Source organism: Fimicolochytrium jonesii (assembly GCF_025526975.1).
Source record: "Fimicolochytrium jonesii strain JEL569 chromosome Unknown EV422scaffold_19, whole genome shotgun sequence".
In the NCBI taxonomy this organism is placed as follows: Eukaryota; Fungi; Chytridiomycota; class Chytridiomycetes; order Spizellomycetales; family Powellomycetaceae; genus Fimicolochytrium; species Fimicolochytrium jonesii.
In genome coordinates this window covers 428336-453939 of record NW_026515686.1, presented here as the reverse complement: position 1 = coordinate 453939, position 25604 = coordinate 428336, and the positions used below count along the sequence as shown (strand labels likewise).

Genomic DNA, 25604 nt, shown 5'->3' with positions numbered 1-25604 from the left:
CTGGGATCTTTCACTTTCCAGCCGTTCTTTGACCTATCCAGAGTCTTTCCCCTCAGCTCCGAGAGAGCTTCTAAGCGCGCCGCCGTAGCCGCCGCGGCTTGCGTGGAGGCGCGGGTGAAAATTAGCAGGCGAGTGTCGTCCACGCGGTTCCTGACACTGAGGGGAGAGACTCCCTCGCAGTCACCGCCATGGGCGTAGAAAAAAGAGACATCGGGCGTCGTCCATGTTCGCTGGATGCCACTCCTTAACCGTTGCGTGTGAGCTGTATTGCACACACGGCGTCAGCGAAGCCGCGTTCGCGAGTTCCTGAAACGACATGCCTTCCAACGTCTTCATGGCCAGACCGGGGTTGGGCACGGCGTGGACGATCTCAGCGGGCGGACGCGGTCCAAGTGGCCACGCCGGCGACATGCTCAAATTCGGGCGGGACGTCTATCCCGAGGTGTTGGAACGCTGCCGCGAGGGGCTCCGGGCATTCCTTCCAGCCCGATGCGGTCTCCAAGTCGTTGTTCCCGTCGTTCCCAAACACCCAGCTTCTCCCTGACTAGTGGCCCCGGCGGACCCATCAGGCCTGGTGGAAGGCCCGGGTGGCGATGGCGCAGACTGGCCAGCGGGAGGCAGTTTTGGCCATCCATGGGACGCGGCGATCGGAATGGGACTTCCGCCGCACGATCGCCATCGCGTGGGTGCCGCAGCGTCCGCCACGTTCGTCCACCAGGCATCCAGCGACGTTTCCGTGGACACGCCCGTGGAGGCCCAGGACTGACACGGGCGAGGGAACCGTGCGTCGGACGCCAACACCCAGGGTCCTTGGGGTATGGCGTTGGAAAGGTCGGACGTCGGGTCGCGGAGGCCTTCGATGACGGCTTGCATCGACGGGAGGGCGTCGTACGCCTCTTGCAAGCGGACACCCACCGCCTTGTCGTCAAACCTCTTGACGTCTTCCAGCAGCTCCTCAAATAGCTTGCGTACCATGTCGTCCATTTTCTGAAGTCGCCAGATACTGCGGTCGGGCGAGCTTCCTAGCCCCTTTTGCGTTGCGGCAGGGACTTCCTCATGGTGGTGTCCTTCACCGTCGCTTCAGAGATGGTTTGCATGTGGTCTCTGACGTAGTCCAGCACTTTGTTCTCAATGGCCCACCGCATGAAACACAGTTGCCTCGTGTTTGATGCGCTCCCCAGCAAATGTCCATTCCGTGACGGAACCGCGTGCGAAAGGGTCAAAGCAGCGCTTTTTGAACCGCTCTTGGTTGGCTTGGTAGCTCTTGTAGATAGATATCTACGGGTTGGTCGCCCACGGTGTACACCACGGGCTTCTCCTTGGCGTACGTGACGACAAAATAGTCAATCAACCGCAAGGAGACGTGGGTTCCCCCGCTCCGCTGCCTGCGCACCACGCTCAATAGCTGCGAGAGATGAGCAGGCTTGCTGGAAAAACGCACCAATGCGTCCTTCAACAGCGCGTCGTCCATGTCGTAGGCTTTTACAGTGTACCTTGATCTGAAAAGCTTATGTTCTGATTATCGATAGTTTGAGACGAATGGGTCTTGGGCATGGAGTGACGTTGATGTCTCTCTGTTGCCACAGGTAGACGGCGATGTAACCCGAATTGCCATACAAGGCCTCCTGGGGCGCTCCATTTTATACCCTAGAGACCCTGTGAGTGGCTGTATACTTGATTACCTGGCTCTCAACGCCATTTATTTCCTTTATTACTTTACATTCATGCATACATTCATGGAAGAACCCCGGCGTTTTCCCACCATGCCCTAACCTCATCGGACACGTTGCCGCCTCGTAGTCAACTTTGCTGTCCGGCAGGGGTATTTCCGAGGCGGATCAACAGCGAGCCGTCAACCAAAACGGAATCTGCCCATTTATGCAAACATCAATTGGTCGGTATGCCTCAATTCGCGTGAACGCCGCCTAGTTTGGTTTTCAACGCCACTTCGTTGGAGGCGATAAGTAGACTTGGCGTTCCGGCGGTCGGTAAAGATGCGATAGCAAAATGCCGCAAAATGTCGAAACCGAGCAGACACTCGTCGTTAGACTCCTCACTCCAGAAATCGATCCTCATCTTCGGACTCCATTTTGTTTGAGCAGGATTGATGCCAGACACTGTAGCACGGAAACAGGTGCCCGAACCTGTTCCCAGACCCCGGAAGGACACAATTGTAGTAGCCGGATTGCCAAGTTGAATCAAATGATGGTGTTGCAAAGTCGTGCGCGGACACCCTGTATCAAAACAGACATCCTCAATGCTAATATTTGTAGCGTGTCCCTTCAGATTGTCAATTCGTACTTCCAAAGGAACCTGCAGAAGGCGAGTTGTAGATATTACTCAAGAATACAACAAAGTACAGGTGATACCTTGAACTCCGCCTGGGCACCTGGAATACATGCTACAGCCCTCTTCTTCTCTCCTCGCAGATTTTTGTCATTCACCGGCTGAAAAGCACCACCAGGATGTTCGTCCACCACTTCGATGATATCATCTTCGCTTGGAAAAAAACGGACAATGGACTGATCGTGGATCAGAACCCATTCGTCCTCATGCCCGGCAAATGCACCTTCCGACCTAAGCTTGTAAAAGGCGATCAAGTTCTCCACATAGTCCGAGCGGCCTTCCTTCAGCCGTTGGAGAGTGCCAACAATGGATTCTGGAACATAAGGGGGAAATTCTGTCATGATGTTAGCAAAGGGTTTTTGCTTGATATCAGCATAATACTTTGATTGTACCTTTCTGATGTGCATCTGCTTTGGCTTGTTTCGTGTCTTCGTCAATGCTGGCATCTGCCAGGCGATCGGTGAGCTGCCCTAGCTTGCCGCGCGGCTCTAGCTCGGGGAACGGTCCTTGCTTCGTGTGATGCATCCTTCAGAAGACTGTTTTTAAGATAAAGGCATGTATCCGATGGGAAAAGAAATACTGACCGTCGCTTAACATCAAAATCGTCATCGTCGTCTTCAGCGCTCAAATAAGATTCTTCCTTTTCAATCTCTTCCTTTGTCTGCAGGATACGATCATCCAGTGAAGCTGAAGATGGGGATAGGTCCTTCTCGTAGTTTGATAATTCTGGATGCCGTTGTATGTAATCGACAACTGACATCCGTGCTTCATTGACCGCGTCCGGTAACAAGGTGCTCGTCCCGTGGTAGTATTTGTGACGTCTTTTGAGGAATCGACAGATGGCAGCGTTTGCCTCCGAATCTTTGAGAGCATAGCCGAGCTCGTTCCAAAACAGTTGGCGCATTCCAATGCTGCCCTTTTCCGGCAACCGGTCATGCACAGCATTTGAACGATAATTCCTGCCAAAGAGCTTCAGATATAGAACGAAGAGACCTAACCACGACCGTACATACGTCAATTTTGAATTACCCATGTGTGTTGTAACAAAGTTTCTGCAGCGAAAAGAGGCGATGGCGAGGAGAAAAGTGCGACAGAAAGCTTCAGTCACACCGACTGAGAGCGTCTGGTTGCCGCACCTAATCGGGCCTACATAAGTAATGCTTGACCGACTGCGCCACAATAGTTCAGAGTGCTGAATTGGATGAAACCCGATTCGCGTCGTTCCACTTCTCATCGTTCGCTCCATTTACTACGTGCATTCCCTTTCAAAGAATAAAGCAAGTAGAGCCATTCCATTTCGAATAATTTACCCATTACATTGCAACTACTACGGTCTAGTCTTTACGAGCCTATACCTCATCTCGCGCGTCGGTGCGCGTTCGATCCACGTTTCTCTCGACCTCGATCGACTTCTTCGTCGCCAGCGATGGGCCCTAAGCTCAAGCGTAAAAGTTTCACAGACGCGGACGCAAAGTTGAAGAGGCCGAGACAGATAGTGTGCATAGCAGACTATTCGCTTAAGAGACTCCAATTCTCTGGTATGTTGCTGAAATTTCGCTGCGCAGGGCATGATACCAGTGCTAACGGAACCTGATAGGGTACTGGACGTCCACCACTGAGTGGTCAGTGATCGACTTTGCGGACTACATAATCGAAGCCCGACCACAAACTGAATGGACGCTGGAGGATATTACGCGCCTCGCGATCAAAGAACTGACCCTCCTCGAGGATGGGATTACGGGGAAGGCATCCAAGCAGAAAGTGACCAAGCTTCTGAAGAACCTGGAGAACGTAAGTATGGGGTTGGGATGGAAAGAGGAGATGTCTGTTACTAGACCCCGCGCCACCCTTCTTGGCCGCGAACGTGTAAAAACGTGGAGGTTCTTGCTACGCTTACGCCCGCTTTAACCTCTCGGGGTGAGAGGATCACCAGCTGTCATGGCAGCGGATATTTCCGCTGGGTATCCCATGGTCACTGAGCATTTCCGCTGTGCATCCGTGGTAATCCAGAACTTCATTCGAAGGAGCATGAACTTCTGGACCCGCACCCTGGCGCTACCCTTTCTTAGGCCGCGAAATGTGTAAAAGCATTGAGGATCCTGCCACGCCTTCCGGCCCGTTTGATCCTTGCCAGGGGAGGGTGCACAGCTGCACTTTGGTGGAAGAATGTCCGCAGCTGCAGATGTTATGGCCAAAGCGGTAGTTAATACGTCTTCGGATGTAGTGTTCGGTGTCGTTGGTGCCTCGAGGGGACATTGTCCGAGTTTCTTCAATTACTTCAATTACCCTGTTCAAATGGCTCATAGCTTGTTACCGGCCGTTACTGACCACATTGCGTTCATTCGTATTCGATTTCATTGTAGAAGACAAGCACCACCGTTCAAAACCTCCAAGCATATTTATCGAGTGATCAATTCGCGACGTTGCAGCGGTTGACACGGGCGCGAGCTGCAGCAACAAAGACGGCTGTTTCAGGATATAAGACCAAGTTTGCTTCAAAGGCAGCAAAAGACATTGTGGGGGATGCCTTGGACGAAGACGACAGGGATGACGTAGCAGTCGCTGCTTCTGGATATGTTCCAAACGAAAATGATCCGAAAAACGTCCAAGGTGACGGATGTGATGTCGACTGTGACGAGGAAGAAGACCCGGAACAAGATGTGGATCACGATAAGGAGGAGGATGGCCGTCTTCATTTGATCCTCAACCATCCAGAAACTTGGAAGGACGCCTTTCCTCCCCACAACCAGCGAAGCCGGAAGGGCGAGAAGAACTTTGGAACATGGATCCTTTCCACGGGTAAAGATGTGGCCGAGACGCTGCGGGAGGCAAGAAAGGCCGTCCTGACCAAAGACCAAACACTGAACCCCTTGTATTGGGGAATCCTGGACGTGACTGAAATGGACCCGATCTTGCAAGGTAAGGGGACTGAGAAAGGAGAGGACTCGTTTTCTATTTGATTCGCGTCGGTCAATGTTTGTACGCGCTTCGTGTTCGAATCATGAATTTACATCCAATCCAGGCTCCTTCAATCAGAAAGAATGGGAAGAGATTGTTGCAGACTTCCATGAAGACGTACGGCTGGAGGACGTCCAGGATGATTTGCGCGAATCCATTCAAGATCTTATGGACCAGATCGCAGACGTCTGGTTCAGTGCACAGCCATTACCTAAGGTAATGGCTGTGCACTGAACCAACGTCGTTGCGAAGACGGATCCATCCAATGTTATCGACACCATTGAGAAAATCGCATCTCCATCAGCGCGGGTGAACGAGATACGGTGAGTGTGCGGCACCGGGTCTTGATTGTAAAGCCTGGTGCGTTATAGTTGGCAAGTTTCTGACTTTGATTGGTCCAGGCGAAGCGTGCAACAGTACGCTTCGAGCATTATGAGGTTGAAGCTCCCGGCATCCGAAGCCACGGCTGACAACGCCACTACTGCTCACATGGTCAAGTCCCTGATCGATCCAACACAAAGTCGGTGGCTTCTTGAGGAGGGTGAGCTCCAAAGCCTGGGAAGCATCGTGGCCCGTAACAGGACTGGGAAAATCGGCAAGAGATCCACGGCTGGGCAAAAGTTGGACCTTCGCGTCACTTTGGCCGACACGAACGACCAGCTCGAGGGGCTGGTGTGCCTCCGATCAGGCGGGCTACCCCGGCCTGGACTCGCTAAGTTTCATTTGGACCGTGTCGATCTATTGGAATGTCTGATGGAAATCGTATTCGCTTTCGGTCTTGAAAATTCTGGGGTTTTGTCGGAGAAGATCGGGGGATTGTTTGTGATGGGCATTCAGAGCTATGGTATGTGCACACGAAGTGAATGTCGGACCTGCTGTTGCCCAATTCCGTTTCGTTGATTCCATATATATATTTTTCTTGTTACTTATCAACAACCCCAGATTGGTCATCCTATGTGTACGGGCTGAGATGGCGCACCGAAGGAGTTTTTTGTGCCGGGCTACTCAAGCGATTCAAGCTGCCGCGTTCATTGTCAAACCTGGCAATCGTGGAGAATGGGGTGTACTCTTTACTACGTGTAGAGGTGAGCAGGTGCTTGCTCGTCATGTTCACAACTACGTGCCTAATAGTCTTTCCGTATGTGATTGATCTGAACTGCAACAGGCCACCTTACAAACCCTCGTGAGAAAGGCCAATGAGATTTCTTTGCTTAAGGCTCGTTTGAACTCTCGGGAGCGACGTGCAACCCTGGGAATCACTCAGCCATACATGGCTCCTCCTCCTTTCGGTTGTATTGCACGTTCGCGAAGGAAGCTGAACACGGAGGTGAATGAGGATAGATACGTTTAAGGCTGGAAAGAGAGTAAGCGACGTCAAGTACACATACAGTACCACGACAAAAGTTTTCGGAACGCACGCGTTTCAATTGTAAACAATTAGAAAAATCGCTTACCAAAGGGCTTTAATTGACAACCACACATACTGGACGGCAGCTCATGGGAGTGATACGGTCGGATTGCCCGGAAGCAGGAGCATATTCAACCTACACAGTAGTCAAGTCTGAAAACTGTCTGGTTGTCAAGTTATTGTCCGTTGAAGTTGGAAGAGCCATCCTCCCATAATTGATTTTTGGGTCCAATTAGAGGAAAAACTAAAACCAATCTTCCGCATGGTATCCAAACCAACTTGACAAAGCGCATGGCCAGGTATAAGGAAAACAAGCGGATCAACATGAAGCTCATATTCGTCTCTATGGGCGGATTTAAGTTCAGATTGTATCCCACCGTCTGTCCTTGAAACAACAAGCCAAAGTGGTATAGTGGCAGCACATCACGTTGTGGCCGTGAGGACGGCGGTTCGATTCCGCCCTTTGGCAGTCATCAATTTCTTTTTTCTATTTTGTCCTTTCGTACACCCGATTTGCAGCGTTGCGGATGATGGGTGATGGCGTCGGGAGACTGCTTCAACATTGAATGCACGTTCGGAATGGGGGTCTGTTCCTATCTCTACACACGAGTCCTTGGTGAAGAGAGACTTTCCTCTACGATAAATATAAGTTATATGGACAAGATTACAATCTCCCTTTCCACGTAATAATATATATGGCCGTTACCCATCTGAACTCCGCACGTGTGTGGCCCCATTGTTCTGTTAGATGACCTTGTTCTCGTTGCCCTGAACTATCCGTGCAGTTTGGAATCCCTCACCACAACCAGTTCCACGCCGCCAAAGCAACCAGCACCCCCACCGTCCGTAATTTCCCCGCTTTCGGCCCGCCGATCGCATCCACCAACCGTGCGCTCACATCCGATAACCGTTCCGCAATAGCGAAAAACACAATCCCAAACACGATAAACGACAGCGCCGACGATAACGTGAGCGTCAACACCGACATCGAGCTGCCGCCGCCTCCAAAGTCGCCAAACAGCGGCACCCGCCCAAACGGCAGCACAACGACCCCGCGGGTATCCACAGCCAGCCACACATGGTACTGCACCAGAAACAGCTCCAGCGACGATTTCGCCACATGCCTGAACAGCCGCGACGTGGTGCCGCGCAGGCCCGCGGTGCTGTTGCGCAGCACGGTGAATGCGATGACGGCCAGTGGCGAGATGTACGGGTGCAGGGCGTTGTACTCGAATTTCGACGGCGATGTGAACGCGATGAATGTATACGCGAGCAGAACCAGGCCCGCCATCGCGATCGCGTACGGGCGGAACCGCTCCACGGTCTTTCCGGACGTGTTGGCGACGACCAGCGCCGTGAGCATGCCGCTGAACACGATGAGATGGTCCAGCCGGAGGCGGAAGAGACTCTCCGTCGCGTTCCATTTGACCGCAAACACCATCTCCAACGCTTTGAAGAGGGTCGCGAGCACCCATTCGGTGTGGACGACGACGCTGCTGACCGCGGCCGCAAAGACGATCTTGCCGACGATGAACCGCGTGTTGTCGTTGTGCGTGTGGCCGGCCCACATGGTCACCCACAGCACCAGAAACCAGAACGAGACCATGGGTCCAAAATAGTAAAACAGCACGTCCTTGTCCATCACATACGCCATCGCGACCGACAACACGTTTAATCTTAGTAACGTCGTGGCCGCCCTCGTGAACGTGTACACCTTCTTCTTGTAGAAAAAGAAGAAATGCCCGTACCCCGTCATGAACAGGTAACTCGCGACCAGTAACCGGATGAAGGCGTACACGGGTGTGATCTGGCTCGCGCCGGTGTAGTGGTATATCAGGATCGCCAGCTGCATCCACCCTTTCCACTCGTCCGTCTGGTAGCGGTTCATGAAGGATGTGTCTTTTTCCGTTGTCGCGGTTATGAGACCCGGGAGGAGCCAGAGGAGCGTGAGTAGCGTGAAGACGGGGGTGGAGTAGATTTTGTTGACTTTCGAAAGGAGGGAGGTGCGGTCGGTTACAAGCATGTAGAGGAGGACGGACGTGAGCAGGAGGAGGTCGGTGCTGGTGCGGGGGGAGGAGAGGTGGGCGGCGCGGAATTTTGCGAGGGATTTGCTGGCGGGTGAGTCGCAGGTGGTGAAGGCCCACCCGAGTGCTGCGATGAGGAACAATGCAGCGAGGGATATCCACTGTTGAGTCCTGATGGGCGCGTACTTTACACAGCAAGTCGTTTTGCCCGCCGGATTCGCTGCGTACAAACGGGCATTGCACATTCTGTTGAGGTACAACTGCACCTCGTTGGCCACGGTCGGCCAATCGTAGTGAAATCCATCGGCGGTGTGGTCTTCCGGGACAGACGCATATAGCGCCTCAACGTACGTCGGGACATGAAGTTCGTGCCGGGTGGCCGGGTCGCCGAGTTTTGTCATGAGGTACTTGTTATATTGGTGCACCTTCGCGGGCGTCATGGTTGACCGTCGAGCGTCGTCCAGTTTATCGGGATGCACGGGGTTGACGGGCCGCACCACCATCGTATCAGGGATCCCTTCCACCCATCCGCCCACTCCCGCAAGCATGGTCTCCACCGCTCTTGAGAAATCCTGAAACCCGGTCGTGCCTCCGTACTTCATGAACCACGGTCCAGCGCTCACAAGCATCAACGAGTTCCGTGAGTCCTTCCCTCCCCTCTCAATCTTCCCCACCCGCGCGTCCAACCCAGGCACGCGCCAATCCGTGACATTCAAAAACGGGTCCCAATGGAACGCCAGATCAATACTCCCCGGGGCCGCCTCGGTCAGATCCGAATGGCGATCGCCCTTTTGTGCGATTTCGAGTGGGGAGCGGGATTTGAGCAGTGCGCTGAGGGAATGGTAGATTTGGCGCGCGGTGGAGTCGCCAATGATGGTGATGCGGCTGGAGTGGAGGCATTGTTGGGCGGGTTTGGCGGTGTAGGATTGGAGGAAACAGGTTTCGGTGTGCCAGGTGCGGGAGGCGGAGGGGATGGTGACCCAGTTGGCGTCGGCTAGTTGGGTATCGCATGTGTCTGGGTCTGACAGAAAGAGAGAAGGATGCGTGAGGTCAAAATGGCCGTCGCAGATCCGGGGTTTGACTTGAAACCCCGATGTCCAATGTCCCATACCACTGCCAGAAAAAAACAGTGCTTACCAGACTCCGTCCGCAACGCTTCAAAAACCATCGCCAAAAGCACAATCACAACCGCAGTCCAAATCGTCAGATTCCACGCCTTGGCGGCCACACTCCCCTTCCCATCGCCACTCTTCCCAGATCCGATGTCGGCCGCCGCCGCCGCCGCCGCGACAGCTTTCCTCTTCTCCTCCGCCACCGAATCCCGCCGCGCGGAGGCAGTCACAGGCCGGGGCAGTTCCAGCAAACACGTTTCCGCGTCATCTTTGGTCTCATACTCGGCGGCATCATCCGCGTCGTCGGCGGCCGCAGCGGTATCTTGCATTTGGATGTGATCGGGCTCGGACGCTGGTGGGAGGTGGTGATATGTGTGCATGGCGTTCACGGTGCGTTCGGAGTCGAAGCTGGTTGATGTGGACGGCGACGGGCCCGAGGAGGAGGCGGTGGACGACATTGGTGGATTATATACTGTATATCCTCGGTGGGTCGAATTTGATGTTGCTGGACAGATCCCGGATAGGAAGCGATAGAACAACTTAGTTAAACTTAACCAGAGTTTGGGTATGGATCGCAGCACACACGCAACGCAAAATGTTTAGCCCGTGCCGTGCCACCTTCTCTAGTACGTCAAGGGATTAGTGCGAAAACGACGTCAAGCAGAATCCGCCGGAAGGTACGGGGCGCCACCTTTGTTACCTTTTAAGCTTCAGGAAAAAGACGGCGGGAAAAACTCATAGGCGCCGTCCGGGCTTTCCGCGTCCCGCATTTTCTGCCACCACCGCGGTAGCTTTCTAGCTTTTTTCTGTTCGATGATTTGTTTGGCAGGGGCAAATAATGACGAGCGCGGCGGGCCTGCAGACAATCCCCTGTCCCTGGAGGTTCTATGGTTGACTGGATGAGTGCCGTCAAGGGGTAAAATGTCAATTGACGCGTCCATCGAAGTAGACTTTTAGCCTTTTGGCGTTCACGATATTCAGTGACGGAGCCCCCTCATGTCTGTGGACTGAACAGCATGTATCGACCTGAACGGTATTCAGGTTCACCCGGAAGGCTAGATCAGGCAGAAGAACTGCAGAATGGTTTTGGAGACGGACAAACATGTGGGTGTGAAGGCAAGGGGGTGCATATGCGTCGGAACGGTTCCGGTGGAAGTCGACAAGCTTGTGCATGGATGCTTGGGGGAGACAAATGAACGCGTGATCGCTATTGAAGTGCATTCCCGCATTCACTTCTCGTCACCAATGCCGAGTCGCATGTCGTCGATTTCCCTGCGGAGTTCACCATTTCTCGCCTGCCCTCACTGGCTGGCTTAGCACACCCTTAACAGCAGAAAGCAATCGGCTCCTCGCATATGGCAGGGCGTCACGAAGGATACAGTAATGAACGTGACATCATGGAACATCGAGCACTGGCATGGAGAGTTGACCGGAGCTCCACAGTGTTTCTGCTGAATCTGATTTTGAAGAAGCAGGCCCTCCATTACAATGCAGAAATGACAAAGGACAGGGAGGGGTGCGTTCTACTTGGCGTTGCCGGTTCTGCTAATATGCAAATCATATGAGGACGGTACGGGTGCGTTCATTGGGGACATTTCGCACCCAGATCATGATGAATACACCCGCGCGTAGGATCCCGATGGTCCTTTTTCGGGCGACGGAGGAGTGACGATGTCGTCGTGCTCATTAGTGAGCACTGCACTGCAGCAGACGTAGTCGGTCCGCCAAGCCCGCAAGCTATCGTGCACGTCACCTGCCTTTGGACGTTCGTGCGGATGGATGGGAAGCATCGTCTTGATCAACTCAAGGAGAGGGCCAAGAGACAGGTCAGGTTCAAGAGACGTGTCAGCTGTCACTTCTTTGGAGAGCCATTCCAACCCTTTCGTACGCGCTGTTCTGCCTTTCCAGGCACCGTTCGCCATCTCGGTGTCTAAAGAATTCGCAGGAAAGTATCCGAGCATGATACAAAGGATCTCTGCATACACGCCTGCTAGCGAAAAAACTTCGGCAGGCCGAGCGTATCTTGTGCCGGCCTCGGGCGCCATGTATTTCTCGGTGCCGGCGTATGATGAACGTATGCTGCTGTCGGTGAGAGCACGGGCCACTCCGAAATCGACACAGAGAATCCTACCGTGATTGTCGAGAAAGATGTTCTCGGGCCTAATGTCGCGGTGTAAAACGGACGGCTGAAGAGCGTGCAAGCTGTGGAGGCTTGCCGCAAGGCATAGCATCAATTGTGAACCGACTCGGCGAATGGTCGCCAGCGCGCCAGCTCCCGGCGCGATCTTCGTGCCGTCCTCGGTGCAAGGATAGCCAGTCACGTAGAGTCCTAGGGGCCCACGGTTGGTAATACAAGTAAACCTAGATATGTAGGCATGTGAAGACCCCCCGAGATCGCTTGCAAAATATTACGCTCTTCGAGCGCAAGTTTTTCCCGGTGCCCGGGGCGGGTCTCGACAGCGGCACTCCCAAGCACTAGGGACAGTGATTTGCGTGCGGCGGTCTGAGGGCTTGAGACTGCGGCGTTGGTGACGAGCTCAACAACCGTTCCCCCGAGCCACGACGAGGAGGCATACGGCTCTGTACCGAGAACGGAACTCGATGCGCTTTTTCGGAGGTATGGCGGGCAGGGAAGAAGAGTAGGGCAGGGTTAGTTGACGCTACGAGTTAGCCGCCTGCTGTCGCAAGCGGCGGTCGAGACTTGAGGGGCAGCGTCACGTGAGGAATGGTTTATTTCGCGTGGACTCTGTTGATTGGAGGGCTTAGCACCATGACGCTATGAATGAATCAGAAATTCCTATTTGGAAGCTTCCGGTTTCCAGATTCCCGGGCCGATTGGAGTCATTTAGGCGGCCGGGCTGACTCGCTTCGTTGCATGTGCCTACTTACGTCATGTTCCCTGCCCAGGCGAGGGAAGACCAAACTGGGGGGCAGAAATGATTAGGGAATGGTGGGATTCTTAATGAAGATGGCGAGGTGAACTGGTGGGTTTGATTAGACTGGGATTGCGTCCAATAATGACGGACGACTGCAGCACGCCGGGCTGAGAGAATGAGGCAAGCAAGCCCTCTGGGTGTTGCCGGAAGATTCCCACGTCGAATGCGCATTCGGAATTCTTATAAAAGGAAGGGAGGTCTGCGAGCCGCCCTCTCCCAGCCATACGAAAAAAAAAAACGAAACTCGCAACAACCCAACCCACACTCCCCTCACCAACACCACACCACAGATCACAACAAAGATGGCCACCACAGGAGCAGCACCCAGCATCACCCGCGCGGTCGCCGAAGACCCCGGAGCACTGGCCGCCGCACACGAGATCGCCGCCAAGCACGCCGCCGAGCGTGAAGCCGCCGAAGCCAACAACCCCACAGGCACCGTCAACGCCGCCTCCCCCGAACTCCTTGCGCACCCCAAGAAATTCACCGTCAAGATCATCCAAGCCCTGGGCGTGAAAGCGCCCGCCCCCGAAGACCGCGGCGACCACCAACTCTACGTCGTGCTCCGGCAAGGCGCGCAAAAGTTCATCTCGCTCCACAAAGACCGTAAAGACGGCGTGGACGTCCCCTTCAACGAAACGTTCGAGATCATCGTTGGCGGGACGGAGAGTCTGAACGGGATCGCGGTGGATCATAACCAGAGCACACATGCTGTGAAGACGCATAAGGAGCCGACTGCGGCCGAGAAGGCGCAGGCGGAGAAGGGGAAGAAGCATGAGCATCAGGAGAAGGTGCACCCGGCGGACCCGACGCTGACGGTGGAGCTGTTTGATAAGGATACGTATGGAGTGGAGGATAAGTCGTTTGGAAAGGCGAAGTTTGATTTGAGCAAGGCGACGGAGCAGCCGCAGGATGTTGAGTTGCAGGTGAGCTATTGGCGTTCTTGTGGATTGTTGTTTGGAGACACCCAAATCTGACCTACATGACATTTCTCCCTGTTCACAGCTCCACCACGCGTTGCACAGACATATCCCCAAGGTCCACCTCCAAATCTCCCTCGCCGGTACCGTATAAAGAAAGAATGCGAGGACATTGATCGCAACACCACATCCGCCATTCACCACGACACACCGTCCATAACACCCCCCAATCGTCGTACAGATAATGGACTCCATAGATCGTGCAACGCTCTCACTCTGTGTACATAGACGCCAGCACCTTGTACATCACATTTTTGTCGTAGCGATAACCCCACATAAGGCGTATCAATCTTTTTCTTTTCTTTTCTTTTCATGAACGATATGTTGGTATCATCTCGAGAGTTCTTTTCGATCATCGAAAAATGTGATTTTTGGACTTTGAGTGCAAGTGGAGCAGTTTGTTCATCTGGCTTTGTCCCAGCCATGTCGAATATGCGGGAACGGGTGGCTGGGTGACGGTGGATATGATGCCGCGCGCTGCGTGGGAGGAGCCAAGCCACACTGTCATCATCCATCGCGTGGGGGCGAAATGCCAAGGAATAACAAGTGACCTCCACGTCGTTCTTCCCCTTCGAAGGCACCGCCATTAGAAAGACTGACATCCCGTAACAACAGATATAAGCTCGCTCTATCTCTGCCTCGCTCCCTTATCAACCCCATACCCTCATTCAAAACTCAAACCGATCTATTCTACTTGAAAACCAAATCACCTTATAAACCTCTTCACCAACGTAATGTCTGACGAGAAACAACCTCTAGTGCCAAAGGGCGAGCACAGCGACTTCGACCCCACAACAGCCTCCTCCTCCACCGACCTCCCACCCTCCTACGACGCCGCTTCTTCCAGCTCCACCACCACCACCAGCAAACCCCAACCCCCTCACAAAGCCCCCACCCACCCTCCAAACACGCAACTCGCAACCCGGCCCCACCATGCCCCTGAACTCGTCCCATCCAACATGTACCCCGGCATAGCCGGCGGCTCGCCCCCCGCCTATCCAAGCCCCGCCGACTACTACACCCACCACCCAGGCCCGCTCTACACCGTCCAAGCCAACGTACCCATCATGTACCAAGTCTCGGACGGCATCGTCATGGTCAACGTACGCGAGTCCCTCCGGATGTACTGCCCGAGATGTAACGCGAATGTGCAGACGAGCGTGAGAGGCCGACCGGGGTTGAAGGCGTGGCTTTCGAGTGGGTTGCTGTTTTTGTTTTGCTGGCCGATGGCGTTTGTGCCGCTGTGTAGTCCCGGCTGTCAGGACCAGGTGCATAGGTGTAAGACTTGTAGTTCGGTGCTGGCTATCGTTCCGGCTTGAGGGATGCGCCGCGAGCAGGGTGTGGTAGTTGACGATGTTATGACGAGGAAGATGTTAATATTTTGTACATGCAAGTTAGCTTCGAAAACTTTGTTTTGTTGTTGCTCGTGAGGACTGAGACTGTAATAAATGTAGTTCTGAGAAGACCTCTGTTTGTCCGCACAATGTCAAAGGCCCTTCCTCATTGAGAACTCCTGGTGCTCCTGAATCACCATCTCATGTTATGGCCAGATATTCGCTAAATTTCGACGTACAGAGCTCAATGGTCAGACGTCGATTTGTATTCCGAAGCACTTTGACACTCACATGACCGGGATATCCCAAAACGCCCTCAGCCGGCCTTCGGTGCGTGAATGTACCGTCGTTGGCTCATCAGCTTAGCGTCTCCAGCGGCATAGTCCCGGATCGCCGACTATCATGTATGGAAACGGTCGTCTCTTCAGACTACTTGAGGCGTGTCGTCGTAGTCGTCGTAAAACAGCCACTCAGCTCAGAACATTTTCTCCGATATGTCGGTCTTTGCAGAGGTGGGTCCACATCCATCTCCGTCGCTCATAAGATTTGACACGACGAATGCCCCGTCCCTCATGTCTTGAGATTCCGGCGGATGTGCAGCTCATTCAAATTTCTTTTCCGCACTCTGGTTGCCGTGCCTCGAGAATCGGCGAAGAGAATGAACCCTCACTCCGCCCACGTAGTCTGCTTTTGCGCTTCGGCATTTTGCTTGCGTTCGAATGATGGCTTTTAATGGTAAGCAGATGGACAGCGGTCCGCCCTCCGACCCCATGTATTTGTATTCCACTGCGGTTGAAATGACGGGATGTGAACCGTCACTGCGGATGTCCACGTCCACGGGCGTGACTGCACATGCAGACTATCCCGCGACAACGTCTTTCACATGAAGCCAGCGAAGACGTCTCCAAGGAAAGGAAAGCGGTGCGCCTTCACCCTATAAGGGCAGAGACTCACCGCGTTCCTTTTTTCGGAGGAATACTTCCAAGACCGTCAAATGCTGGAGAGCACTCATGGCGACTCCATGGGTTCGGATGAAACTCACTTGATGCAAAGCCCCGTGTTCAGATCAACTTCCAACTTTCCTCTGGAGACATGTATGAGGCGCAGGTGAAGGGCGGAGTCTAGCTCGCGTCACGTCAACGGAGAAATATCTCCCCACGGACTACGGTATCTTTCTGCAGCGGGTCCGCCTCCGGTATCGTCGCGAGGATCTCGGCGCGCATTGCTACGAACACTGCGCTTCTGGCATATGCCTGGCCCGTTCTACTGAGTAGAAGGCGATCCATGATCTTCTTGGACAACTCCCCACCCCATAGATGTCGTCGTAGCTGTCTAGGTAGTTCGTGCCGGTGATCTTGATAACGACGCATAACCGCAAAGTGACTCGGCCCAAAGATAACGGCCTCTGCATTGTTGCACCAGTGAGCAGAGAGGTTTGGGTGATCTAGAAATGTCGTCGACCGGAAACGGATTGCAAGTAACGTTTCAAAACGGGGACCCAACGCGTGAGGCGTTCGCGAGGCGTGAGATGTAGGTGAGGGTTCAAAACGGTGAGGCGACGCGTATAGTATGCGGCGCCAGGTGTCCCAAAGGCGAACGCCAGCCGAGTCGTGTACTGTACATCTGTGCCATGGATGCGGAGCGACATTCGTGAAGGCGGATGCCAGGATGCTTGTGTATACGTATGGCATGTTTTGTTTCAAGTTTAGCACAGAGGAGCGATCCTTAGCGTGAGAAGCTAAAGGACTTCATTGTGGATCACCGTCAATCCTCATGCGGCCCAAACCGCCCAGGCCCAACGAGCTGGCACTGGCGGATGGCAAGACGCATTTCCAATGGTAACGGCCTTGGAAATGGGTGGCATGACCCATGCCTTTCACCTCACTGTGTATGGAAGAATGCTCGTCAGCACCCCAGGGACAGAAAATAAGCACACAAACAGTTGGACATACCTGCGGACAGCCGTCCAGCGCCACTCCTTGCAGTCGGCCGGGACGAAGATGTCCACCTTCAGCGGACCGGTGAGGACACGCATGTCCTTGAAGGTCGAGTCGTCCCCAGAGTAGTCCCTGTTGTTGTTGTAGATGAAGGCTCGGAGCACCGCCATGAAAGTCATCCCCACGAATTTGAAGTAGGGGCTGTCGGCAAAAGCCTTTCAAAACATACTTGGTCAGGACTCGGAAGTGACATACAATGGAACAGGCCTTCCAAATAGGACCGCAGCTTGCGGGATACAACCTGGCGGTCCCGATATCCGAATCGTGCCGCCGTCGCAAGAATCTTTGCCATCTCTGCCATTCCGCTTCGCGTATGGGGTTTCCGGCAAACACAGAGTACTTACTACTCTGGCTTTTCCTTTGCCTTTGCCGCCCATTGTGCTTGTTTGACGAGGATGGGGAGTGGGTGTTGGCTGAGGGTATGGGTGAGTTTGTGGGTGGTTGGTGGGGTGCGGGTATGTCGGGCTTCAGGGGTCAAGTTCGAAAGCGGAGTCTTAAGTTACTGAGCCCTGGGGCTTCCGTTGCGCCCATGGGCGACCGCTCATCATTGACCATGCCATTTCGTCCACTCTCTCTCGCTGCCGCAGCGATTTACGACGTACGTACGTACACCTTTTCCACATAGCATGCTCCCGCATCGCCCTGCTCTTTCGAGCGCACGACCAAGGCCACGATCCGGCGATCTCTGATTGATCTTGATCGAATGTGGGTCATCCAGCGACTGCCGGCTATGCTGAGTCGATTCGAATGCAAAATCGCTCCCAGATGTAACGGTACCTTTCCACGCCTGACGCATGCCGAGTCCCCCTCGGTGTCCCGGTTCATCCCAACCATCTCCATCTCCGCCAAGGCTGCTGCCTTCCTGTGGCGGGGCTGCATTCGATCTCCGATTCGTCACGTTTCGCCTCAAATGCCGCTGACCTTTCGAGCGTTGATGGTTGGTCACTGCGTATGCGTGGATGTCTGATAGGGAGATCCGTGAGGCCTTCGTTCTCGTCGCCAGGGATAACAGGAAGGCCGATGGCGTGCAGAATTGTTCCATATAGTAGTCTGTGCTCGATACCCTCCCATAACACTTCTGGACTGCGAAACAGCAGTAAACCTTTCCCTACTTGAGCCAGTGGTCCAAATACCATTAGCAGTGCGTCTAGCAAAGCTGGGTGGTACTCACCATGTAGGCGGTTTCTCAAGCAGAGCTTCCACAGCTGGCATTGCCAAGGAACAATAACACTTCCCGTACGAATTCGAAACCGTCCAAGACGTCCAAGCTGGTTTGCTCAAACGGAAGCTGGGTGAAACAGGGCAAAGCATGCTGCCGGTGGTTTGCTACGTCTAGCCCAAGACACCTGTGTGTTTTTGGAGGTGGGGGGATGACTGCAGGGATGTCCGGCCGCGTAAAGAAGCTCCATTCTGAGCTCCATTCAAGCTCCATTGAAAACACTAGAGGTCCGCTTGACACTTGAGTGTCACTACCTCACATATATATACATAAAGTTCAGCTCCAGTATCGGTGGGAGGCTGTCCAACTTCGGCGCCGGAACGTCAGAGTTTTGTGAACAACAAGTGTCGCATTCCTGCGGGACGCCAGAAACAGCTCGAACAGGCTTGGAAGAGCTAACGACACAAAACATAGACCTGGAACACTAGGAGAGAAGCGGAGGCCGAATGTCTCAGCCGACGTCGACGGAGGCTGCTACCACAGGTAACCGTCAGGGTCTTCAAAGTTCCGTTCATGTCGTTCACAGCCCGCATATCTTATGGTTCGTTGCTGCTCAAGATCATAACGGCCTGACAGCGCCGAAAAAGGAGGTGGAAGCAGCGGTGGGGCGGGCGATGGAGGCTGGGACCGTGGTAGATCCGGAGGAGCGGCCGCTGCGGAGCTCGGAGACATCAGTGGCACAGGAGACAGCAACGGGGACGACGGTGGAGTCGCGGCGGAGCAGGTGAGGAGCCTAAAGCGAGAGAGGGGACGGGTTACTGTACGATTGGTTGAGCGCTGTCAGCTTGCACCGTGGGAGCTCCCACGTGAGGGGAATGTGGGGGCCTGGTCGGAGAGTTTGTACATGGAAGGCGCTAACGTCGGGATTCGTGTCCCTCCATATTGCGGTGAGCAGTCTGGTGACGATTGCGGCAAATCAGAAGCATGTCGGCATACAGCCGACAGCGATACGGCCAACGGACGATATCTTCAACGTGAATGAGGAGCGCATCAAGGAGGTATGTTGCGGTTCGGGGGATGGGATCAACTGTCAATGAACTGCAGGCGACATGCGATTTTCGGGCAAACGTATCGGGCCTTGTGCGTGGCATTTCATCGCTGAGCATCTCCAAATCATTTGACCAACAGGACATTGTGCGCATGGTGGTGCAGTACCTCCATGACGGCGGGTACCATGCGTCCAAGATGACCCTGCTGGACGAGGCCAACGTTAAGACGTATGAGCGCGAAGAGCGGCAGATCGAGATAAGACGCATGCGCAAGGCCGTGCTGGGTGAGTTTTGGGATTGCATGCCGGCATGAGGGACATGGTTGACGGAGGAGCCGAGTTTCCGTCTCTATGCCCAGTTTCTCATCTCTGCTGCTTCCTCTACATCATCGACCATCCCACAAACGAATCGACAAACCATCAGACGGAGATTGGGCGGAAGTCGATCGGTTATGTTCGAAGACTCTGCTGAAGAACCAAAAAAGCTTCCTGTATGCTGTTTACAAACAACAATACCTGGAGTACATTGAGCACCACGAGATACAGAAGGTTGGGATCTCCGCACTGGTGTCAATATCCAGACCATGAAACCGAACGGACCTTTCATCGTCACGGTTGTCGCCTTTAGGCTTTCACACATCTTAACAAGAGAATAAAACCGCTGGAGCACCTTCAAACTACGCCGAACGAGTTCAAAGACCTATGTTATCTCCTTACCGCAAAATCCGCCCTGGACGCACCATCGTTCAAAAACTGGGATGGGATCACAGGCGCGAGGTGGGCGGAAAAGAACCACTTGAGTGTCTGCATGTACGCATTTGATGGCTGATTCTGTGGGTCATCCACAAGGGAAAAGCTGGCCGAGCAGTTCCAGAACATGATCGATTTCGAATCCGCGGATCGTGAAGGTCTGTGCCACTGATAGCCCAGTCAAGGGCTCATAGTCCAGATTACTCACATCGTTCCCAACTTCCTTACAGGCTCGGTCTACGTCCCCCCACAACGCCTCCTCAACATGCTCCGCCAAGCCGTCGCCTACCAGATCGAATCCTCCCGCTATCATCCCCGCATAGCCCCGCGCGTCACCACCCTCCTCGAGGACTACCAATGCCCGATGATCCCCAACGCCGTACGAACAACCTTCGCCGGGCACAAAGGCAACGTCAAATGCGTCGACTTCATCGGCGAAGAAGGCCTCTCCCTGATCTCCGGCTCCAGCGACAACACCTGCCGGATCTGGAACACGGAAACAGGCGAGTGCCAATTCACCCTCGAGGGTCACGCCTCCCGCATCTGGGACGTCACCTCAAATAAAACAGGCACCCTGCTCGCGAGCGCGTCTGGGGACGGTACCGTCAAGCTGTGGGACCATCGCCCGGGGAAAGTCGCCTGCTCGTCGACGCTGGAGGAGAATCAGGGCGATGTGTATTCGGTTAGGATACACCCGGCGGGACGGCATGTGGTCACGGGCGGATACGATAAGACGACGCGGCTGTATGATATTGAACGCGGTGTCGTGGTCAAGTCGTTTACGGGACATCAGTTGTCGGTGTCGCAGACCATTTTCAACCCGCTGGGAAATCTCGTCATTAGTGGATCGAAAGATAACACCATAAAGTTCTGGGATATCGTCTCGGGTGAGCTATCGGGAAGTCTGCCACATGCGCGCAGGTCGCTTGAGCTGATCCAGTCTATTGTATACTTCCCGGTAGGCCTGTGCATCCGGACGATAACATCGCATTTGGGGGAAGTTACCTGTGTGGAGATGTCTTCGAACGGAACATTGCTACTGAGCAGCTCGAAGGATAACTCGAATCGGTTGTGGGATATTCGCATGGTATGGGCAGGATACTGGGAGTCCCCTCGAATCACTGGCCGGGTGTCTTCAAGTACCGTCTGACTTCTGATTACTTCTCTCCTACAGCTGAAACCAATACGGAAATTCAAAGGCCATCAAAACACATCCACCAATTTCGTCAAGGCGTCCTTTGCTGGCGACGCCCTCGTCGTGGGCGGGTCCGAGGTACGTGTCCAGCCTTACCACATCACCCCCCCATCTGTGTCTGACCACCTCTTATACGTTCCCCTCACCACCTCACTCCTTCAGGACGGCATCGTCTACATCTGGGACTCAGCAAAAGGCGACATTCTCCAAAAGCTGCGCGGGCACCGCGGCGTCGTCTACGGCGCCGTGTGGGCGTCGCGCCAGTCGCTGTTTGCGAGCTGCTCGGACGACCGCACCGTCAAGACGTGGTGGTTTGATGAGAAGCAGCCGTTGTTTGAGTGATGTGAGATTTGAACGTGGGCGTCGGGGGGTCGTGCTAGCATAGCCCCGACATTTTGGTGAGAGCGGCGTCATGTAGTTTGAAAGATCTGGAAGAATATATACCCCATTGCACAGAGTCTCGTTCCTACGTAGTTTGGAAGCTCCTGCGACGTTTTGTGTGTTCTAATTCAGCCGTCCCGCCCCAAATTTTTTTTTTTCACGGTCATTTTCATTTCACAAAATGTCTGTGTTGTCAAAACAAGGCGTAAAGTATAAAAATCCCCTTCGATATATTCCAAAAAAAGCAATGAAAACGCGTTCGTTCCATCTTGTGTTGTCCGGTAGTCCGGGTCTCCTCCCCATTTCTAGTACTTGATGGGGGGCGGAACAAATTATATTTGCATGATACAGGGGGGGGGGGATAACGAGGTCCCTGTTGGTTTCGATTCTTCCCCTAGTTCTTTTCGGGTGGCGGCGGAATGCAGAGAGTCGGGACTCCGTCTCGTTGTCGAACGACGACGTGGAAGATGTGCAGGGCGTCTTCAACCGACCAAGTTTCCAAATGCATTCCCGGCACCGCATCACAGAAACCGGTCGAGACGCTCAACGCCTCGTATTCCACAGAGTGTCCACAGTGCGAACATCTCCGGTTCCGGTACCTCACGCCCGTCCCGAAGCTGGCACGCGGCCAAAACGTTTTTTGTTCCCCTCCTTCACCCAACAGCAACCTTCCGAACCTTCCTCCAACTCCGATCCACCAGCCGATCCAGATCCCTCACGACAAACCCCCTGACAACAACCCGGCCGTAGAACGTCGCGATGGCGTCCAGTTTCGCGCGGATCTTGGTGATGCTGGCCGGTGGGGCTGTTATGACGATCGTTGGGTTGGTGTTGGGGTTATGGGTGGTGATGGGGTGTGGGTGCCGTGGGCGAGTCGAGACGGAGAGACGGGGGGTGGAGGTGCCGGAGGAGGGGGCGGATGTGGAGAGGCGGGGCGGGGTTGTGGAGGGTGTTCCGGGTATTTGGACTGCGTTGGTTTGGGATGGGGTTGAGGGGTCGAAAGCGGCGGTGAGGTGGGAGGTTGGGGGTTGCTGCTGCTGCTGCTGTTGTTGATGATGATGCGGTGGCGAATTCGTTGGTTTCGCCAAATTCGCGAGATTGATAGCCGAGTAATTCGCCGGCAGCTCAGGTACAGGCGGGACATATTCCCGTTGCTGCGCGGCCTGCAACTGCTGCTGCAGCTGTTGTTGCAGGCTGACGGTGGATAGCCGGCTAGTAAGGGACGCGATGCTGCCTCGCGGTGTGATGCTCCGCGAGCCGGGGAGGGAGAGGGATTGCGATTTGCTGTACACGCCTAGATTGCTGCTGCTGCCCTGCCGTGAGGGTGGGTTGGAGGTCGGGTTGGAGTGTGGGTCCCCGCGTAGGCCGCCAGTGGATTCCAACGGTGCGTACACTTTCGCGACGCTCATGGCGGCTCCACCGACCCCGCCGTCATACGCCACCACGGCCTGTTCGCCTCCATAAACACCATAAATGACGTCCAGAACGTTGGTCTGCATCAACATCCTGTGCAGCGTGTCCACATAACTGTTTGCGAATTGCGGCGGTTGTTGTTGTTGCTGCTGCTGCTGTTGTTGTACAGTCGAAGGTGCGGACGGGAGTGGCGGCGCGGGGACGTCTACATGATACCCCTGCGTCGGCAACGTCAGCGGGGACACGGGCAGACTTGCCATTGCGGTGGGGTAAACGGGGGTGGGCGGGATGGATGTGGCCGGTGAGGAGGACGCGGTGGACGAAAACACCAATGAAGGGCGTTTCATGCCCTGCTTGTCAATATGATCTGAATGAGATGAATTCGCGCCGATAGGCCGCGAGTGAGTGAATTTCTCGACCGATTTGGAGATTTTCGAACTCCATAGTGAGAGCCGGGTTGCTGCGGATGAGGCGGATGCGAGTGATGTTGTGGAGGAGTGGTGGTGCTGGTGAGTGGATTGCGGGAGGAAGTACGGGACAGGCGGTGAACCGTGTTTCGGTGACGGTGGTGGTGGCACGTCGTAAGGGAGGGCTGAGGTGGACTTTGAACCCACGACCGCGATGGGAAGCGGTAGACTCTCCGAGTAATCGAAGGGCCGCGGACCTGTCGGCGATGCGAGGGACGATGTGGACGCCGACATGGGCTGCAGATGCTTTGATATCGCCGACGGCAGGATCGACAAAGAAGAGCTTGGATCCTCACTCCACTGCTTCAGCTTCTTGGCATTGCTACTCCGCACGGCTTCCAAAGCCTGATCCACGCGTTCCAGATCTCTTAGAAGCGCGTTCGGGTCGGCCGACGCTACGGCGGCCAGATTCGCGTACGTGACGACGCTGGAATTCATCGTTGCCGAGATGGCGTTGGACGCCGAGGACGTGGATGTAATGGAGGATCTGCCCGATGCAAAGCCTGGGAGGTAGTTGACGATAAGCATGTTGAGCGCGATCATCACATTTTCGCAGAGGGCGATTTTGGTGTCAATAGAGGGCAGCTTTGTCGTCGGTTGCTGCCATATTGTGGGTGGAACGTAGAGCGCGGGGGAGAGGTACGCGCCGGTGGTCATGGTATTTGCGACGTTGCGGAGGAGGGTGAGGGTTCTGCGCGTGGGTGAGACCGCGTGAGTTACGGTCATCGATGTGGGTGATACGGAGGGTGATGGTGCTGGTGGCGGGACGTAGGGGGGTGGAGTGAATGCAACGGTGGCCGTAAACAGCTGATCGGGTGTGGCCACAGGCCCGGAACCATGTTGACTCCCCGATACGCTGCTAGCGTTGCTGTAGGCTGATGTGATCGAATTGCTGCGGAACGAGGGTCGCGTCGACGAAAATGAGAGCGAGCGGCGGCGGCTTGGGCCCGTGAAGGGTGCTGCTGGAAGAGCGGGTTGCGGTAATGCCGTGTGCGAAGACGAAGAGCCATGCGCCGCAGGCTGCTCGTTCGATATCGACGTGCGCGGTGGTTGAAGAGATCCCGCTCCACCGGCTGCCGTGTCTGCTGCACCTCCCGCAGACCTGTCTCGCTCCGCGTTCTTCTCAGAAAGAGCAGCGGTAGCCAATGCGGCGACCTGACTCTTCCTCGTGTCATACAGCACCGACCATTCCGGCGGCAGTTCTGAAAGGAGCTCCCCGGCTCTGAGCACATACGAGTTTCGAGATGTGATCAAATCCGTCCGCCCATGCACATACCACGCCAGCAGCGCCATGGTCTCTTGCGGGACATCGGACCCGGCGGCTGCACCTCCACCGTCTCCGGATCCGAGCACCGCCTGCACGACACCATCTTCACCCTTACCACGCTTCCCAACCGATCCACGCTTCCTAATTGACCCGCTCCTCCCCCTCAACGGTACAATCGTCCCCGTAAGATCCGTTCCCCACCCCCCTGACGCTAATATCGCATCGTCCTGCTTATCCAGCATCAGTTCAATGAGCATGATCGCATCGCAGTACGCTTGTACTGCTTCTGTCGGCCGGCCCTGGTGGTCGAGCTCTACTGCATATTTCGCGCGGTGTAAGGCCTAGGGGGGAGAAAACGGTGTATGGTTGACATGTACTGCACACATTTCCCGGCATGCTACTTGTCAACGTCAGAGGCCTTACCATGGGGTAGTAGTCCGTCTCGCCTCGATGGTGCGGTACGGAAGACCACGCATCTGCTGGAGGATACTCTTGTGCGGGTTGGTCGGGTGGCACCTCAGCACCGGGCTTGGCTAGTGAAGACCCGCGGTTGGGTAATGGGAAGGGAAGATACCCGGCGGCCGCCCGTTCCTCTGGCCGCCTGGGGCTCGGCCTCATCGGGCTGGGTGGTCGTGGGTGGGCCATCGTCGCTCGTCGTCGCCTCCTCCCAATTCGCGGAACACCTCACACCCGAAAAGTGCCACCTTTGCAGGATGGGTCCGAGGCTTTTGGGTGATGCGACCGGACGTTCAAAAGACCGATATCCCTCCCAACTTTACCCTCAGCGAGCAAAAAGACTTCCTGGTACAGTATGTACGCCGGCGGAAGC

The 25604-nt window shown here is 54.8% G+C and overlaps 10 protein-coding genes and 1 non-coding gene across 11 annotated transcripts; 6 read left to right on the top strand and 5 right to left on the bottom strand.

Annotated features, from left to right (window-relative positions):
• Positions 1-1673: 1673 nt before the first annotated feature.
• On the bottom strand, positions 1674-3560 carry EV422DRAFT_536333 (uncharacterized protein). The gene is made up of 5 exons (XM_053070823.1): positions 3360-3560; positions 2931-3305; positions 2739-2872; positions 2370-2680; positions 1674-2313 (listed from the first exon to the last, which is right to left on the bottom strand). Exons 1-5 carry the CDS (start codon positions 3377-3379, stop codon positions 1906-1908), a joined length of 1248 nt encoding a protein of 415 aa, XP_052923945.1. The 5' UTR covers positions 3380-3560; the 3' UTR covers positions 1674-1905.
• Positions 3561-3598: 38 nt separating this feature from the next.
• Positions 3599-5530, top strand: EV422DRAFT_536332 (uncharacterized protein). The gene is made up of 3 exons (XM_053070822.1): positions 3599-3884; positions 3944-4137; positions 4710-5530. The coding sequence occupies exons 1-3, from the start codon at positions 3773-3775 to the stop codon at positions 5304-5306; spliced, it is 903 nt and encodes a 300-aa protein (XP_052923944.1). The 5' UTR covers positions 3599-3772; the 3' UTR covers positions 5307-5530.
• EV422DRAFT_536328 (uncharacterized protein) lies at positions 5506-6776 on the top strand. Its single transcript, XM_053070821.1, has 4 exons — positions 5506-5627; positions 5706-6148; positions 6247-6389; positions 6470-6776. Exons 2-4 carry the CDS (start codon positions 5737-5739, stop codon positions 6653-6655), a joined length of 741 nt encoding a protein of 246 aa, XP_052923943.1. The 5' UTR covers positions 5506-5627; positions 5706-5736; the 3' UTR covers positions 6656-6776.
• A 334-nt stretch (positions 6777-7110) lies between these two features.
• Positions 7111-7181, top strand: EV422DRAFT_t100. Its single transcript has one exon. It is a non-coding gene; the product is annotated as a tRNA-His (tRNA).
• Positions 7182-7508: 327 nt separating this feature from the next.
• Positions 7509-10228, bottom strand: EV422DRAFT_507824 (10 TM acyl transferase domain found in Cas1p-domain-containing protein; the record flags this gene model as incomplete). The annotated part of the gene is made up of 2 exons (XM_053068681.1): positions 7509-9757; positions 9874-10228. The coding sequence occupies 2 exons, from the start codon at positions 10226-10228 to the stop codon at positions 7509-7511; spliced, it is 2604 nt and encodes an 867-aa protein (XP_052923942.1).
• Positions 10229-11278: 1050 nt separating this feature from the next.
• Positions 11279-12568, bottom strand: EV422DRAFT_536325 (kinase-like domain-containing protein). The gene has a single exon (XM_053070820.1). The coding sequence runs from the start codon at positions 12077-12079 to the stop codon at positions 11456-11458; it is 624 nt and encodes a 207-aa protein (XP_052923941.1). The 5' UTR covers positions 12080-12568; the 3' UTR covers positions 11279-11455.
• A 398-nt stretch (positions 12569-12966) lies between these two features.
• Positions 12967-14170, top strand: EV422DRAFT_536323 (uncharacterized protein). Its single transcript, XM_053070819.1, has 2 exons — positions 12967-13710; positions 13790-14170. Exons 1-2 carry the CDS (start codon positions 13087-13089, stop codon positions 13856-13858), a joined length of 693 nt encoding a protein of 230 aa, XP_052923940.1. The 5' UTR covers positions 12967-13086; the 3' UTR covers positions 13859-14170.
• A 144-nt stretch (positions 14171-14314) lies between these two features.
• EV422DRAFT_129945 (LITAF-like zinc ribbon domain-containing protein) lies at positions 14315-15516 on the top strand. Its single transcript, XM_053064732.1, has one exon. It carries the CDS (start codon positions 14499-14501, stop codon positions 15081-15083), a length of 585 nt encoding a protein of 194 aa, XP_052923939.1. The 5' UTR covers positions 14315-14498; the 3' UTR covers positions 15084-15516.
• Positions 15517-17476: 1960 nt separating this feature from the next.
• EV422DRAFT_129873 (uncharacterized protein) lies at positions 17477-18447 on the bottom strand. The gene has a single exon (XM_053064730.1). The coding sequence runs from the start codon at positions 18135-18137 to the stop codon at positions 17640-17642; it is 498 nt and encodes a 165-aa protein (XP_052923938.1). The 5' UTR covers positions 18138-18447; the 3' UTR covers positions 17477-17639.
• Position 18448: 1 nt separating this feature from the next.
• EV422DRAFT_129890 (WD40-repeat-containing domain protein) lies at positions 18449-21935 on the top strand. Its single transcript, XM_053064731.1, has 11 exons — positions 18449-18797; positions 18873-19038; positions 19210-19312; positions 19443-19587; positions 19727-19851; positions 19931-20079; positions 20152-20210; positions 20283-20939; positions 21015-21139; positions 21227-21325; positions 21410-21935. The coding sequence occupies exons 1-11, from the start codon at positions 18761-18763 to the stop codon at positions 21587-21589; spliced, it is 1845 nt and encodes a 614-aa protein (XP_052923937.1). The 5' UTR covers positions 18449-18760; the 3' UTR covers positions 21590-21935.
• Positions 21936-22281: 346 nt separating this feature from the next.
• EV422DRAFT_507819 (uncharacterized protein) lies at positions 22282-25420 on the bottom strand (the record flags this gene model as incomplete). Its single annotated transcript, XM_053068680.1, has 2 exons — positions 22282-25116; positions 25199-25420. 2 exons carry the CDS (start codon positions 25418-25420, stop codon positions 22282-22284), a joined length of 3057 nt encoding a protein of 1018 aa, XP_052923936.1.
• Positions 25421-25604: the final 184 nt, after the last annotated feature.